We start from the raw sequence: 17,430 nt of genomic DNA on the forward strand, positions 1-17,430 counted from the left end.
TAAGTAATAGATTTTTTTAAAAATATAAATAAAATCGTGAAAATTGTTTAAATTAGTAAATGCAACTTTAATGGTTGTTTAACTAATCATAATATTTAAATGTAAATATCTTAGATGTGAATATTCTTATTTTTATTCGTTTAGGACAAATTTAAACTTTATTTTTATTTTATTTATTATTATTCCATCTCTGTTTATCATTTCTTATCTTCACTGGTAGTTATGGCGACTTGTCCTCGAATTCAACCCATGGCCTGCAAATCTCTCGCTTCTCACCGATTTCGTAACTCTTTGCCTATCTCTTCCATTTCCAACGCATCCATGTTTTCCCGGCCGACGTATCCAACGGCATCAACAGTACACCGCTCGAAGACCTTCGCCTGTCGTTCTGTATCGGTTGCCAGCAGCAATTTTACTTGGGAACACGCTGTCCACATTTCTCTGCCAGAAAGCTTTCAGGACGATCCCTCAGATCTTACCGGCTATTTCGAGAAGGTCAAGCTCTGCAATCGCGGATCAGTAGGTCTCAAAGCCATATGAGTTTCCGCAGCCATTGTGCGCGTTAATTCGTTTTACATTTCATATTCCTTGCAGGATCAGTTATAGACTGATGAAATGTGGTTCCATGTCTGTTTGGAATTGACTAGATCTTCTAACAGGATATGCAATCCGAATTTCTTCCATTTGTAATCGATGACCAAATTGTTGGTCATGTGCACCACGGGTGAGGTTCCTACTGTTATAGCTTTCAGGATACAGTACATACATCAAAGATATGATCCGTCCATGTAGTTTATACTATTGATTCGTACTAATTTCATCAAAATTTTCTTTTATGCTGTTGCTATACAAAACGGATAGGTTCCATCAGTTTGTTTTAATGTAATTTATGCAGCTTTGCTTATCACCTGAAGAAGTATGCGAATGTGTTTACCTTCCCCCGGGATGATTCTGTTCGAGTTGGCGCTTGCTTAAGCTTGCATGAATCGTTGAAGACACCAGAAGATAGGACGCATGCAGTTGGGAATGTAGTCAAATGCTTGGGTGAAGAAATTATTCCAGGTATACGGAACGAGGTACTGATTGTGATTCCAATTTAAATCAGTGGTTATGTATTTTTCAATGTTTGTCACTGTTTATAAAATACAATCGCTTTCCTCAGTTTAATGTCAAAATAAGCTGGTTCTTTTTAGATAGAGCTTAGAACAAGATGATGCTACTTGTGCTAACTGTGTACAACCATGAACTCCGACAGATGTACCCTGTAACTTCGTCCTTTGGTGCGCCGGTTTTTTTCTCACTTGAACGTGCAGCAGCTCCTTATTTTGGAATAAAGGTGGAATGTTTCCCTTCTACAGCACTGTGGAAACTTCTATTTTCTTGGTTTAATTGATTCCCCCTTTTGTAATTGTTCATCTTCCCTTATAGCGCATTGGATAGGATTTTTTTCTTTTTGTAATGTCATTTTATCGATGAAATGCTTTGTTTCTATCCAATTAAAAAAATTCTTTAACAAATGCTCAAAGCCATATTCTGATCCAACCTTTTCTTTCAGGACATTGAAAATTATAAGCAATATGTTTTATGGACTCTGTTTATACAGGCTTGGTTGTTAGGTCTAAAATTTGAAACCTTTAATATTTGATCGTCATTCTGAATATAAATACAGTATTTCAAGTAATATTGACAACACCATTCAATATCTGTCTACATAGCTGGGAATAGTTATTCTACTACTTGGTTACTCTAACTTCTACGTTTCTACTGACTTCACTTGGTCTATTCGTAGTACAGGTTTATGGAGTTCAGATGAATGGTTATGTTGAGAAGGATGGAAAGAAATTTTTGTGGATAGCAAAAAGAAGTCAAATGAAGCAAACTTTTCCTGGAATGCTGGATGAATTAGTAGCTGGAGGGCTGGTTTGTAATCAATAATAACTAACTATTGTTTAGTTTTGTTATATGTCATGTCAAACATGCTTCTGTCTCGTTAAAATGTGGGAAAAAGTTGATTGGAAAACTCCTTGCATCTTTCAAACAGAGCTTTGCAATCTTTTCCCATTGATTGAGGAAAAGATTTCCCTTTTATTTCTGAATGGTTGGTTTTCTTATTATATTTTGTTTCTTCTGCTAGAGGCTTGTAGTTATATGAAGACATTTTTCTCGTATGACATTTCTTAGTCAATGTGGATTTACCTGCTTTGTTAAGCTTAGTCAACGTAGCCAATAATAATTTATTTTTATTTGTGTTTGGCTTTCAGTTTGGATGAAAAGGTTGTATAGTTAACAACAAAATTAGATAGATTCTGATACTGATACAATCATTGACTTGGCAATAAATCCTTAACTAAATAACAGGGCATTATATTTTTGGTTGAGACCAATATGCGAAGTTCGAGAATTTCCTAAGAGAAATAGAGAGTCTGCACAAACATGTTTTAATCAGTAGATTTGAGGAATGCAAATGCAACGCTTAATAATGATGAGAGGAAAAAGAAACAAGGGATATGAGAAGTTAGAAATGTGCCCTTGATTGCTGAGTATCATGCTTATTGTACCTTTATAGCTTGCCCCTGACTTTATAATAGTGACAGCCTGAGGGCGTTTCTTGCGGAGAGAATCTGATGAAGGAATGTGAAGAGGAAGCAGGCATACCAAGATCAATATCAAATAAGTAAGTACCTAACATGAACTTAATTAGAAATTCACACCAATCTTGTATTACATGCCAGTGGTATTTTTTTTTTTTTTTTCTTTTTTAGTTCAACAACATGTCAGAGGTCGAGGTTATATGCATAAGTTTAACTAGTCCAACTGGCTTTATAATGCTTTTGTTTCAGAGCCATACCTGTTGGTGCTGTTTCCTATTCAGACATCAAAGATTATAGTTACAAGAGAGATGTTCTATTTTGTTACGATTTAAAGCTTCCTGAAAGTTTTATACCGAAGAATCAAGGTTAGTTAACGTGATAAATTTTCATTTACTTAATCATTCAAAACTTAGACGAGGGATCTTCCGTTGCATTGAATCATGACTGGCTCCAAATAACTCTCTTTTTTGCCACGTCCCCGGTGCTTGAGTGCACCAATATATTTTTCATCCAAATTTTTGTCTAGTTAGATATTCCATCCACTAATTTTTGCTGACTAAACTTTCGGCAGATGGGGAGGTTGAAGGATTCAGGTTGTTGCCTGTGACAAACGTTGCAAACGTGATTCGGAGGACACAGTTATTCAAGCATAATTGTGCTCTCGTCATCATTGACTTCCTATTTCGACATGGGTATTATATAATATAATACTATTTTCTCTATGGCTATACATTTGTTACTCGACCATTATCCGCTTAAGTTACAACACCAAGTGTTGATCTTGATGGTAAAAATTCGTGGATTCAACCAAATTGTCACGGGGACGAAATTTCCAAGTCACTGTAAATTTAGACTACCAAATATTGTTAAAGCAAAGGATTGGTAGTCCTTTTCTTTCTCTGGGTCCTTACTCCTGATCATTTTCGTATCAAATCTTTTACCCATCTGTGTAGCCAATCCCATTGACCATTACTTCTCAAGGTATCCTTAAGAGTACAGAGTTGTTTGTAACTAACGTATTTTTCTTTTGAAAACTTGTAGGTACATTAAACCCGAAAGTTTGGGGTACTTGGAGCTACTACAAAGCTTGAAGAGTGGAACCTGCTTCTAAATAAATTCATTCCTCCAATGTGAGAACTCGGGTTAATCTTATCAAACATCGAATTCAGATGGTTTAAATATTGTTTATTGTTGGACCAGAATTTGCTCACTTTCTAGATGTTATAAACTTACATATCAATTGACTAAAGTTATCCTTGTTGATAATGGAAGTTAATATCAGGAGAGGTTTTGAGTACCATAGTGATTGGATTGGGTAGGTGTTTGAGAATTGGTTGCATTTTTCTTGTGGCGGTAAAGAAAGAAAGAAAAGACAAGAGTCTTTTCATGTTCCTGCTAGTTTTCAGAAACGAAAAGAATGATGCAGTGACGAAGGAGACTCTTTTCATATATATGCTGCAGAAACAAAGGAGACTATAACCATACTAATTAACTACACTTCACACTGAATTGTCAAAAGCCCAAGACTGTACCAAGAACTTGAAGCAACTCAAGGTGTGCAGTCAAGTGAGGGAAATGGCCATCAGTGTTTATAACTTGGACTGTGCAACATCCCTTAATTTTGTTCTGCATGAAGACAGCCACTGAGGCAGGGACAACAATGTCGGTTTTAGTCTGTACGATGGTGCAGGGAATGTCGACCTTTTCAAGAATGTCTCTCTCGTCAACGCCGAACACAGTCTTCGCTAAGGGTAATGCAACCTCAGGCCTCATTTCATGCAAGCATTTCTGAAACCTGCTCACTGAGACAGGATCGGCTTCGTCCACAACCAGAGAAGGGAAGTGCGTGGCCCAATTTTGGTAGTTGGATTCAATACTTGCAATGATTTGCTCGATGTCTGATTTCTCGAAACCACCTTCATAGCCTTCTGTGTTTATGTATCTAATAACACAGAATGGTCAACCTGTTATTAGGGATCAAATTCTTTTATTTTGAAACTATGACAGATTTGATAAGATCTCTCCTTACGGAAGAAAGAGAACGAAATAGATAAGATCATGGGCAATTGATATATAATAATAATCATAATCATAATAATAATAAATACATAAATGATGAATCCAAATCTTCACCTCCCCTTTGAATATAGATGATTATTTATGAATCCAAATCTTCACCTCCCCTTTGAATATAGATGATTAGTTTAAGTAGAGATGCGATGACAAATATTTATGCCCACTCCACAATGAGTTAAATAAGAATATATTTTCCATAGCTCCTATAATATCAACTCTTGTTTAGTGGGGTTTAAATTAAATTACCAAAGTTGTACTACAAGAATCAATAAACAAAACCCTTCTTTTTTTTTTTTTCTTTTAGTAAAATTTAATTGCTCCCCAACTTTAAAAATTATCTAATAAAATAAATAAAACTTTTCCTCAAAGTTTCTCGGTTAGAATAGGTTTCCAAACATTTATAAAAATGTTTTGTTTTCTCTCCGGATGAGATCTCACATCATTGATCTATTTAACACTTTTCTAAGAAATTATGAAGCTATTAGATGGAAGATTAAAATTTTATATCGAAGGTTAATGTTTATGTATTAAATAAGTTAGTTTGAAAAATTTTAGATTTGTTAAAAGATGTATTAAACTAAAATTAAAAGTTAATTTGATGTTTTAAATACAAATGAAAAGGTTCAAAACTTAAACTTTAAAAATTGACTTTTTTTTTTTTTTTTCAGAAGAAAACAAAATGATTAAAGCAGGAGCTGAAGTTTGGGAGTTATAGATAAATAAATGTTGGGATAAGCTTCAAAAAAATTTGATTACATCACAAACTCCTCCACTTTAAGATCTAATTTGAATTAAGATCTGTGTTTAAGATTCAAAATTTGAGTGAACAATAAAAATTGGACGTCTTTATCGTATATGGACACCATATCCTCTGGCGGAACTGCTTTGGAGTCGCTTCAAAATGTTGTGAGGCTCAGGACAAACCTCCCAAGTTTATCCAATTGTGTTTCAAAAAAAAAAAAAAAAAAAAAATTTAAAAATCTCTTATTTTTAAGGGAATAGTATAATAAAATACCTGGGAGAAGAACAGAGAAGAACGAGCCTCTGAAAAAGGTCAGGTCTTTTAGTGTAAGCAACGCATCCAATGAGGCCAGACATGGAGTGGCCGAGGAAGATGGTGGAGGTGAGGCCAAGTTCATCAAGGATTTTGATGAGGTCTTCAGCAAAGCCAGAATAGGAGGAGTACTTGTGAGGATCAAACAAGTTGGGATCTTTGATGGAACCGGCAAAGGTCCAGTCGAAGAGCAGCACCCGGTAGTGGTGAGTGAGTTTGGGAAGGATTTTGTCCCACAATGACTGGTTGCCTCCGAACCCATGAGCCAAAACCATGACTTCGCTGCCTGAGCCTATGATCTTGGCGTTTACGGCCGTTGAGAACCCAGTTTGGAGCATCACAACCATGGTGGAAAGGGAGAGACTAATTAGTGGGAGAAAAGAAGAAGAAGAAGAAGAAGAAGAAGAAGAAGAAGAGGGCTGCTGCTTAGGCTATGGTTGTTTTGTTTGTGCCTTTAAATATAGGGAGGAGAGGGAGGGGAGGTGGAGGAGGTTGTTGAGAAGTAAACAACAACAAAAGCTGACTACTATAAATCTCTCTCTTCAAATATTTTACATAATTATGTCAAATATTTTATGAAATTATGAACTTTCATCAAAGTTTTTAAAAGATGTTATGTTATCTTCTCTAAATCGATATGAGATCTTACAATCCACTCCTTCTCAAAGTCCAACGTCCTTATTGTCACTTGTTCCTCTCTCCAATTAATGCGGGATCTCACAATTCACTTCCTTCAAGGCCTAACGAGCGGCCTCACTAGCACTCACTCCTCTCTCTAATCGATGTGGAATCTCACATCATATTAGTTGGGGAGGAGAACGAATCATCTTTATAAAGGTGTAGAAACTTCTTCCTAACAATCGCGTTTTAAAAACTTTGGAAAGAAGCTCAAAGAGGACAATATTTGTTAACGGTCGGTTTGAGCCGTTAAACTCGATCTCTAAACCATGCTTGAATTGATAGACTTCAAAAACGTCACAAGTCATATCTATTTAATTTCTATATATTAAAATCTTCTAATATATATAACTTGGTATTGTCCCTACCTCCAATAATTTAGGGTACTTGAGGCCGCCTAAGGCCGAATGTATGGAGACATCTAAGGTTTTTTTAATTAACATCATTTGAAGGGTTTAAGCATGCTGCCTAGGTTGGTACGACCAACTTTGTCACTGCCTTTGCCATTAACACCCCCTTTGGAAATTCTTTTATTTATTTATTTAAGTTAATTTCTTTTTTTTTTTTCAAAATTATAGAGATAAAATAAATACATTTAAAGGAATTCTTTTATTTAAAAAATAAAATTTAATGCATATGAGTTTTTCTTTGGAAGAATTAGGTCTATAGTATGATAAAACGTTCGTAAAATATTTGTAATTTGTATACATTATTGAGTCATTAGGTTGTATAGCCACTTTCTTAGACAATTAATGTCTTGTTTTTATGTTAATGAATGAGGTGAACAGACTTGAGCCGACTTGAAGTTTAAAGACCGACTCAAGTTCAATTCAAACTCAATCAAAATTTGATTCAACTAATAAGTATCAAAAAAAAAAAAAAAAAAAAAATGATGGTGCATTTTTTTTTAAAGTTTTGGTATTAAAAATGTCGGCAGGTTGTGAGCCATGGAATATAATTTTACTGCTAAAAAATAAAATTTAACATGTTTCCAAAGTTGTCATTGAAAATGATATTTTTGTTGAAGTTTGTCCACGTAATCAACATAATATTAAATACCATCTTCAAATAAGCTATTTACATTCATTTTTACTTACATTTTATATAATATAATATAATATAATATGATGAGAGAGAGAGAGCATTAAATAGATGAAAAAGTAGGGAGTTGTCTTTTATATGCTTTTTTATTTTCTAAATTAATAATAATAAAATAATAAAAAAAAGAATTAATTAATGAAAGAAAGAAAGTGAGGGGGTGAAGATGAGTCCAATACGCAGCTTTTCTCATTTATATTTTCGGTGTCCCCACCACCTTTATCTTCTCTCTCTCTCTCCCACGAAACCCTAATCCACTAATTCTATTATTCTATTATTTTTTTTATTAAATACATTTAAAAATTTACCCATTTTCAAATTCAAAATGAGTCACCACCTTCACCTACTTATAATTATTTACTTTATTTACAAAAGTGCAATTTTGTTTGTTTTTCCCATTTTCTAACCAATGATTATAAATTAATATAAACCATTTCATATTGGTTATTTGAGAATATCTATTATAGATCTTATGAGTTGTCAAAATGGGTATTTTATTAAATTTTAATTTATTTAATCAAGGTTGAATTCTCTCTTCAACTGCTCCACCTCCCATATACATTTGTTTTAAAACAATAATGATATTATTATTATTATTATTATTATTATAGGAAAAGGCTTTTTGATTATCCAAAAAAAAAAAAAAAACTTTTCAATCCTTTGAAGGGACCTTAGTTCTTGCTTTTGACTTTGTCAATTATTTAAACTTTATTTTTCATTTTTTTTTATGGCCTTTAATATATTGAATAGAATTCAATGTCCTAGTCCTCATTCAACAAAGATAAGGTTTTCTAACAAAAATATTTTATTTTCTTGTTTTTATTGTTACAAATCTTATTTAATATTTCAACATATTTCACAAAATAATATTTAGCTATTTTCTAAAAGTTGAAATTTTGTAAGCCAAAAATAGTTTGAATTTAAATAATATATAAATTGAAAAATAGTATTATTATTATATAGTAAACACGCTATTGGATATGATAGTCGATTTTGGTGATTTCGACTTGTGCTTCCTATTAATGCTCACCACATTTTTTGAAATTAAAAAAATTTGAAATGAATGATTGATCATGACATTAATTAACAAGCATTTTTATCCTTATAAAAATGATTCTTTTTTTTTTTTTGTTGCTAAAATGTGAAAAACTGATCTTAAAAGGGTAAAAAAAATATAATGATTCATTTAATGGAATGAAGTTAAGTTAAAGCTTATAACTGAAATTGTTCCTTGGAAAAGAAAATCAATGCATGATAATAATATCATATACCAAAAGGTTTTTGGCCAAAAAGTTGTGCCAAAAGTCAAAAGAAATAAAATAATATGCACGTGCATAGTGAAATCATCCCCCTTTTCCTTGCAATTGGAAAGAACGGAAAAGGCCATTTTCTTACTTTTTTTCAGCTTTTCTCTAAAAAGCCTGAAAATGGTTTTAATGCTATAAAAACTCATCCACACATAACCTACTCCACTTACCAATATATATATACACACACATTACCTAATCCTACACTAAATCTTCAACAAAACTTTGATTATGGCCTTTTGTCTAGTCATTAAATACACACACACATATATATATATACTATTGTCATATTAGTTGTCTCGTAAGCACACAATTAAAGCCAAAAGGTGAGATATAAGAGAAACGTTAAAGTGGGGTCGTTGGATCAGCAGCGGAAAGAGATAAGAGAAGAGAGGGAGTTGTTTGAACATGATTGGTGTGGTTTTGGACAATCCGTTTGTTTGAACTTTAAAAGCTGAAAAAAGCTCGCCTTTAATGGCGGAAATGGACAGCCTCCTCATTCTTAAGACAAAATTTGAACGGTTGAGCAACGCAAGCATCCTTCCTTCCCCCCTTCGCTTTTGTGGGTTCTATAAAACACTTAGCTTCTTTTCAAATATATCTGCTACCATGCTCCTCTCCTCATTTATTAGGCCGGTTCTTAATTGTTTGCTATGCGCATGTTCACCTACTTTATATATTTATATTGAATTGGTCATATCTAGATAAATTCAAAAAAAAAAAAAAAAAAAAAAAAAAAAGAAAGAAAGAAAGAAAAAACCTTCTTGGGTTGGGAAGAATCAACTTCTCACAAATTCCCCACGAGGTATTCTTGTCTCCATCCATGCTTCTTCTCCATTAGAGTTTTTGAAGGGACAGGGACGTTGATGACTTTTCTGTTCGTAAATGAAAAGCTTAGTTTATATAATTTAATTTATCCCAGTCAGAACTGCAAGAAATCTAACCAATCTCGGCAAAGAAATCGGTGGTTTGATTCTTTCTACACTTCAAGAAGAGTTTTATGAACCATAGAAGATGCTACCAGAGAACAAATTCAAAAGAAACAGAAAGTTTTCTCTAATTTACATGCTCAAGATTGATATTTCACCATTTCCACTGCTTTTAAGCATCCATTTCATGACAAATAACTCTAAAAGGGATTTCTATGTCCAACTCCATCCAAAGTGGGATGCTTTTAATTCAATAATCCTGATTTTTCATAGCCTAATCTATTTATTTGTTTGAACTCTATGCTGCCTGCAGGGAAGGAAGCCCCAACAAGAAACAGTATATTACAACAATTTAGGCATCATTAGAAAAGTCTTGCATAAACACAAAATTTAGGAATTCTGTAATTTACCTGTGCAGGAGTTAGCTGAGGAACATTAACTAACCTCTCCATCATTTGCAGTTGATCATAGGGAGCAATCTACACGGTCAATAAGGTTTATATTAGAACTTCTTTATAAAACGCAGAATAGATTTCTTTCAACTAGGACGGTAATTTTTAGCAGCCTACAAATTTGAAATGACTTGATTCATTATTAATTTGAACCAAACTCTCTTTCTGCTTGATAGACAGAAGAAAGTTTCTTACCAAAAACATAGACACAAGAAAAGTAAACAAAACAGACAATAGAAGCTTTAATGCGTTTTCGTGTCCCTACCTGCTTTTTAACTGTTCTTCTACTTAATATTTTTGTTATTGCATGATCCCCAACGGCCATGCCCAATGGGAGGGGAAGTTTCAAAGAAACACATTTAGAATTTTCCAATAGCACAGGTCATACATAGACAGTAATCAGTCTAGCTACCGGTCCCCAGATTTTAAAATAGTTGGTTCGGAAGCCAGTCAGTACCCTTCGCATTTATTTGTGGCATCAGTGTTAGGTATACGTTACATTGCGAGAGATCTTTTTCTGTGTGTTCTTCCCACTTGAAGATAGAGATAAGGTTAGTTATTGCGCTGACTTCTTTCTTTCATATTTGCATATCAGTTAACAAGCTTCCAACGCAGAAAAGCCCCATTTTGTTTAGCTCGGCCTTTGGGAGAATGGCTTATCCTCCCCTCTGACTTTTTTTTTTTTTTTTTTTTTTTTTTTCCTTTTTAATGATTCCATATATTACCCAAGAAAGAAAGAGGAAAAAGAAAACGGCCCCCTCCCTAACCATCAATACTATGGACTTGATCTTGCCAATTATCAATCCAAATGCAATTCTGCTCACCTGGTTAAATCCGTTGGGCCCGGTAATTGTCACAGCATAGTTTCCCATGGGCTTGATTTCCTCGGGTTGAATGTCTTCTGGAATATCACCGTATTGCAGTTTTTGCTCACCTGTCCATTCGTCCTGTTTTGGGGGAAAAAAATCAAAACCGTCAAATCTTAGGCCGAGAAATAATCAGTCATAATGTCAATCACTTAATAGAAATATCCTAATAATGACATTAATCAACCAAGAAAGAAGCCCGATCAATGTTCTCTTCCCACACGAAAAGATATCGTTTTCTTTGATAAATTGAATTAAATGATCAAGTAGAAATTTTTGGCTGCCATTAATAATCATGCCATTTATTTATTGCTACTATCAACCAAGTCTCAATGACTAGAATACTCTTCACACCTACATGTGATGACCCATGCAGTCATGGCTGTGGAGGCGCTAGGTTAATAGCCTGATTACAGTTCAAAATTTTCTACCCCCTAAACTCTTGTGTACTAGCTAGCTGATGTAAAATGACGAGCATGAAATTGACTAGCCAGCCCCGACTTTGTTGAATTTCAAATGGCGTCTGAGATTTCAAGAAATGAGTAGAGCAACGTCAGAATAAATTTTTTAATATAAACAACGAATAAATATGTACGAAGAAAACTTGTTTACATGCTGATAAAAATTTGGCCTGCCATACAAAAGTCTCTAGCCCCACTAGCTTCTGCCACCAATAAGAGCAACCTATCTTTACACGCATGATATTTTACCAAAAAGTTTTACTAAGATGTTTCAAGTGCCAGTTATAGCACTACATTACTAAAGCATCTAATTATCTAGGTACGATTGCCAAGTGTAGGAATGTAATGGTTGCATTTAGGAAATAATCAAAGGAATAAACCAAAACCAATTACAAAACACTGTATGAACATACCACACTCTGGGCAGAGCGGTCATTTCGTCTCACGGTTGCAGGATGCAGAAGGAATTCTTCATCAGAATCAGGTACCTTCACCCTGATTGCTTGGATCGTTCTGTCGTAGGTAACAGCTGTTGATACTGGCATTTAGAAAAATTTATTGAAAATCAGCATTCATTTTGTGGCATGAGCAATATATAAAGAAAACCTAATTACGATACCAGCACTTTTAGAAGGTGAAAACAGAATACCTTGTTGCCGGATCTTGGCACACTGTTGCACGACACAAACCCCAAGATCCTGAAATGTCTGGGAGACTTCACCTTGAGGATCAGCCACCGCTTCAGGTATCCCACTATCTCCTGATGCTGATAGCTATCCAGAATAAAGAACAAACTTTGATGTGATTGCATAAAAATCTAAATTAAGTCAATGTACACTTGGAAAGGTCGCCAAGAGATTTATCATCAAACGTACAGTTGGTCTAATGGGAAGATCAAACAAGGAATTCCAAACTGCTGGACAACCTGCAATTGACACACTACTTCTTAGCTATAATTGAATAAAAACTTTCTATCTTCAAAAGAATTATCAGGATATGCTACGTGCCTGGGAACCTGAACCTCTACCAAATGGATAATAACGTTTTCCATCAGAATCAAAGTGGCACATGTTCTCGACCACGGTAACACAGGGTACCTAGAGTAAGAGTCGTATATTAAAGTCAAGAGTCTGTCTGATCATCAGAACCTTTTGTCTGTTCTTTCATGGATTCCAAAATAAGCAATATTTACACAATGACATTCAATTAAATTTTCATCAGAAATTTCAAACCTTCAGTTTTGAAAACATGCGAACTCCTTTTGCAACATCAATGAATGCTAATTTTTGGGGTGTAGTCACAATAACAGCAGCAGTTAATGGGACCACCTGAATATGTTTTCAATCAGATCACCAATAATAAATAATGGAATCAACTATGTTTCGAGATGTAAAAAGGTAAGCAGTAATTTGCTGATTGGAAAGCCTCTCTACAATAACGTAAGTATTCTCCAATGAAAACAAGAATGGAAAATAAAGCAGCAATAAGATACAAAGGAAGATTGTATTACAAAGAAGAAGAGTAAAGACTGAAGAATCTAATTCATCAAAGAACAGGAAAACACGTTTTCAACGAACTCTAACATGCTTATTGGAAACAGGCTTGAAATATTATATCGAGTAGAAGGGTTAAAAAATACGAACAAACCTGACAAAGGGTAAGTTGAATATCACCAGTTCCAGGGGGCATGTCGATAACTAGGTAATCCAACTCACCCCTACATTATTTACAGCTGATTAGATTTTAAAATGGCTACGTGTTCTTACACTGATAATAGGTAGCCACTCGTTCTTCTAAGATAAGGTGTATAAAAAAAGTTCAAACTCTTGTGTTCAGATCATAATCATGAAAACTACCAGGAGAATACAATATATGTAAGCTCCTAAGGCCTCATAAGCAAAGAAAATCTAGTAGATGTCTCTCTCGTCCTTTGGTAATGTAGACGAGGAATAAACCGACAATAACATGCTAAATAGGTCGGTATTTAAATGTGCTTATTAGATCGGTATTTAAAAATAAAAAAATAGGTGGTTCAATCAAACCCTCGCTTTTTTTCTGGTTATGCAAAGGAGCTCCAACAGAGTAAACTGGTATATGAAATGTAACCCGCGGGATAAGTTTAAAACATAATACGTTGGGTTCTTCAAAACCATCTAACGATTAAACTAAACCAAAAGGAGTGCCGGCCTTACTACTTTATACGTTTGTACATTAGAAAATCATGGGTCTTTAATTTGAACTTTAAATATATACTTGTTCGAGCATGAGAGGAAACATGCAGAACATTTCGTCTTGTTTCTTTCTTCATCAGTCTTAGTAGCACTTATTTGAGGAAAATAGTAGAAATGTGATGAAAATATATCAAATAATTAAATTTACTATAGTACAAGGGTTAAGTGCTAGCTTGAGACATGCAGTACAAATATGCTTTCTTACTAATATATTCCAGACTTTTAATTTGTTTACCAAGAGCACAAAACCATTCAGTGGTAGTCAGTAGCTGGCTAATAACACCAGAAACCATTGGACCTCGCATTATGGCACGACCTTGTCCTGCAAATCCGAAAGATACCAACTTGACTCCCAAGTATTCAGTTGGAAGAATGGTTCTCGTCTCTGGATTCTGTAGAAATAGATATTTATAATTTACCGTCACTGACTGAGAAAGTTTTGATTGAAATGTTGAAAGATTACCATTTTTAGCAGTCTGTTTTCAGGGGAAACCATAGTGGGCAAACTTGGTCCATAAACATCAGCATCAAAAATACCAACTCTAGCACCCATACCAGCCAAAGTATACGCCAGATTTACTGCTACAGTCGATTTACCTACACCTCCCTGCATAAATGGTTAGTTATTCTTTAACAGGAAAGAAGAAGAGAAAATAATGAATTTCCTGATGCAGAAAACGACACCAAATCAGTAGCAACATCTTTCCCCTCGGATGAAAAGACAATAGATGACAGTGTTCCACAATGTCTATAGATATAACATGAAATTTTAAGAATATATGCAACAAACATTTTCCAGCAAAGAAGCCAATCTTGGAAATTAATGATCTACACTTCGAAAGATAATCGATCGAGTTGAGTTGAAAAGAGATGACAATGGGTAGCCTACCTTACAACTAGAAACTGCCACAATCTTTGAAATTCTCTGCAACCCATGTGGAAGTTCCCCAGCATATATAGGCTTTGCTGGTTGTGCTGACATTGTCACGTTCACATTTTTTAACCCAAGGAAGTGCTGCAACTACCTCATTAGCCCTCTGTTCAAACTGACATGCAATGTGTATTATTACCTTTAATTATGACATTCAAGCAACGCATAATAGAAATGGGCAAAATTAAATATCAAACAAATGAAATTGCTGCAGCACATCTACATGCAAAAATCATGGAAAGAACCATGGTGGAAGAAAAAAACTCAGTTACATTTGTAAGAAACTTGTGGTTAAAAACAAAAAGTCTACCCTTCCAAACATGTCAGTTCTTGTTCAAACAACGCGATTGGGTCATTTACCATGTCCTTGACTGGACAAGCTGGTGTAGTGAGCTCTAACCGGAAAGAAACCTGTAATCCAACAAGCCATCAAATTTAATTAAAAACAAGGAGACATCACATAAAAAACTGTCAATTCCATGTTCTCATTAAACCTCTCCTAAAGTCTCATCGATGTGAAGATCTTTCACGAAACCACATGAGACAATATCTGTTCCAGAGTCTGGGTCGATAATTTGTGATAAGGCTTTTAATACATCAGCATCAGCCGTATCAGTGAACATAACAGAAGCACCAGCTACAATTTACAGAAAACAGAAGATGTAATCCTGTAATAATATGATTGATGAAACAAATATTCCAGCGAATTGTTAATGTGGTATAAAATGATAACAAAAACAAATTCGTTTTAAAGAAATGCCTTGAAGCTAAAACAACCTACCCTCGTACTAACTTGATTGTTTGATGACTGATCCGACAACTACTTCGTTTTGCTAACATACAAATATGAAATCCTTCTACGATATAACCACGAATATTGGTTGGTGCACAGCTGATATGCTGGACTTCATATATAGTGTGAAAGCACTTTTAGCCAAATCTCAGATGTAAGGCGCGCTACCACGACATTAATTTGTTCCTCAACAAATTTAGATTACAAGCTTTTTTTGACCCATCTTTAATCAAGTTAAAATGTTATGTGATGGCCTGGTTTTCTCCTCTCAGCATAAATTCGCCATTAAATATTGACAACTGAATGAATCAATCCATATAATTATTTGTATACAGTCTTTTATCAGTTCTATCCCCAATCTTCCATGATATATTTTTTCTTTCGAAATAGGTAAACCTTTTTTTTCCTTAATTCAACAGCCATATTTAGAAATTAATTCTGAAGCAATAAGGAACGACTTTTTAAATGAAAATCTATATTTAGAACCTTTCAGTTACAAGTTGCAATAAGTTACTATAAACAACTTAAAATATGCTAAACCAAAAATCGTGAAGATAAATTAATACACAACTTTTTTTTTTAATGTACTATTCGCACGTGCCACGCCTAATACACAACTCTAGTAAGATTCTGCTTCTTACCTGTAATGCAATTTCACCGAGCAAAACAAAATTTCCAACTAATCAAATTCAAGTGTCTCGGGATTCCAATACCACAACGAATATCCAAATTCAGTAGGAGTTTACAATCTGGAAAAGATACGAAAAACTCAACAAAACCTCTCTACATTAACCAATGGATATATTACACTTTCACAAGTGGATTTAACACAACAGTAAAACAAAACAATCAACTCGAACTTACCTTCAGTAGAAGCAGCATTTCTAGTGACTGAACTCGGAATGAACCTTCCACGTACCTTGGAAATCGGCATTTCCATTCTTTGGTTATGAGCCAAAGACTTCAAAGCCGAGAGGAGAAGAACATTATCTGAGGAATAGAGTAAAAGATTCAGAGACTAGAAGATTATTCAACAAAACGAACTGAATTTGGCAAAAACAGCGCATAGAAACTTACCTGATTTGGATTGAGCGTTGATGATCTTGAATGAGAGGCATGGCGATGATGGAGAATGAAGAAGCATTTTGAGAGCAAATGGAAGCGAAAAGTGGTCTCAGTGTGGCGGGACAAGTTGTGAATGAACTCTCAACTTCCTTCTCTCGCGGTTCCCATGTAATCTTGTTCCTAATCCACCCGATTTCCCTGCAACGACGTCGTTTCACAGTTTTGCAACTTCTGAGTTGTTTATTTATTTATTCCACGTGTAGCCTTCACATTATTTGGTAATTTCAATATATCTTTATTCTTAATTACCGATTATGTGGATAGTCTAGTTATAAAAAATTAAATGTATGTCGTAAATAGTATAGTTTTGTATCTAAAGAAAAAAAAAATTTATAATAAAAAGAAAAAGGTAAAGCTGTGAAAAATTACATTTATCTATTTTTAATAGGATGTGCTTGAATATGAGTTTTAGTTATTTTTTAATATGTTGTTTTTTAAACAACTCTAAGTACAAATTATTAGTTTAATTGTGCATAAAAATAATATATATTTTTTAAAATGATCATATCTAAGATTTCTTTTCCTTTAAACGACGTTTCACTATATCTATGTCAAGTTGAATTTGTGTATCGTATTCGATCGGAGCTTCTTAGTCATATCCGTGTATTATACCTAGTTGTATGCATGTATTAATGTAGGTACTTAATATAAGTTCCTTCCAAACAATTTAAGTCGGTACCTAAAATCGTGCACAATTGGTTGTCTCTCTCTAGACACTTTCAAAATGGTTGATATGTCCTTGTCTAATTACCCCATACTGAAATGTTCAATCCAAACAATTTCCTTTCAGATATACTCATTTACTTGACAGCCCTTGTCCTTTCCATCTCTATTTGTT

General features: G+C 34.3%; 3 protein-coding genes across 7 annotated transcripts; 1 reads left to right on the forward strand and 2 right to left on the reverse strand.

Annotated features, from left to right (window-relative positions):
• Nucleotides 1-147: 147 nt before the first annotated feature.
• On the forward strand, nucleotides 148-4,607 carry LOC111793232 (nudix hydrolase 20, chloroplastic). 5 transcript variants are annotated; one of them, XM_023675016.2, is made up of 10 exons: nucleotides 154-519; nucleotides 660-724; nucleotides 896-1,076; nucleotides 1,256-1,336; nucleotides 1,795-1,920; nucleotides 2,595-2,674; nucleotides 2,841-2,956; nucleotides 3,163-3,283; nucleotides 3,633-3,721; nucleotides 3,864-4,607. In XM_023675016.2, exons 1-9 carry the CDS (start codon nucleotides 223-225, stop codon nucleotides 3,700-3,702), a joined length of 1,137 nt encoding a protein of 378 aa, XP_023530784.2. In that variant the 5' UTR covers nucleotides 154-222; the 3' UTR covers nucleotides 3,703-3,721; nucleotides 3,864-4,607. The 5 variants fall into 5 exon arrangements, with proteins under 5 accessions (XP_086979018.1, XP_086979019.1, XP_023530784.2 ...); XM_087122891.1 differs by having other exon boundaries at nucleotides 3,911-4,607; XM_087122892.1 differs by lacking the exon at nucleotides 3,163-3,283 and having other exon boundaries at nucleotides 148-519.
• LOC111793233 (putative strigolactone esterase DAD2) lies at nucleotides 4,010-6,184 on the reverse strand. Its single transcript, XM_023675017.2, has 2 exons — nucleotides 5,683-6,184; nucleotides 4,010-4,533 (listed from the first exon to the last, which is right to left on the reverse strand). Exons 1-2 carry the CDS (start codon nucleotides 6,066-6,068, stop codon nucleotides 4,104-4,106), a joined length of 816 nt encoding a protein of 271 aa, XP_023530785.2. The 5' UTR covers nucleotides 6,069-6,184; the 3' UTR covers nucleotides 4,010-4,103.
• A 2,833-nt stretch (nucleotides 6,185-9,017) lies between these two features.
• Nucleotides 9,018-16,713, reverse strand: LOC111793109 (fe-S cluster assembly factor HCF101, chloroplastic-like). The gene is given in 19 exon segments (XM_087122890.1): nucleotides 9,018-9,471; nucleotides 9,565-9,679; nucleotides 10,144-10,212; nucleotides 11,010-11,132; nucleotides 11,926-12,050; nucleotides 12,162-12,285; nucleotides 12,388-12,413; nucleotides 12,416-12,437; nucleotides 12,520-12,609; nucleotides 12,745-12,840; nucleotides 13,160-13,229; nucleotides 13,993-14,135; nucleotides 14,207-14,350; nucleotides 14,633-14,743; nucleotides 14,745-14,789; nucleotides 15,035-15,085; nucleotides 15,169-15,311; nucleotides 16,332-16,457; nucleotides 16,545-16,713. Coding segments are annotated over 18 exon segments (1,671 nt in total). The 5' UTR covers nucleotides 16,612-16,713; the 3' UTR covers nucleotides 9,018-9,471; nucleotides 9,565-9,583.
• Nucleotides 16,714-17,430: the final 717 nt, after the last annotated feature.

This window comes from Cucurbita pepo, chromosome 4 (genome assembly GCF_057944985.1).
Source record: "Cucurbita pepo subsp. pepo isolate OVF chromosome 4, ASM5794498v1, whole genome shotgun sequence".
Taxonomy (NCBI): domain Eukaryota; kingdom Viridiplantae; phylum Streptophyta; class Magnoliopsida; order Cucurbitales; family Cucurbitaceae; genus Cucurbita; species Cucurbita pepo.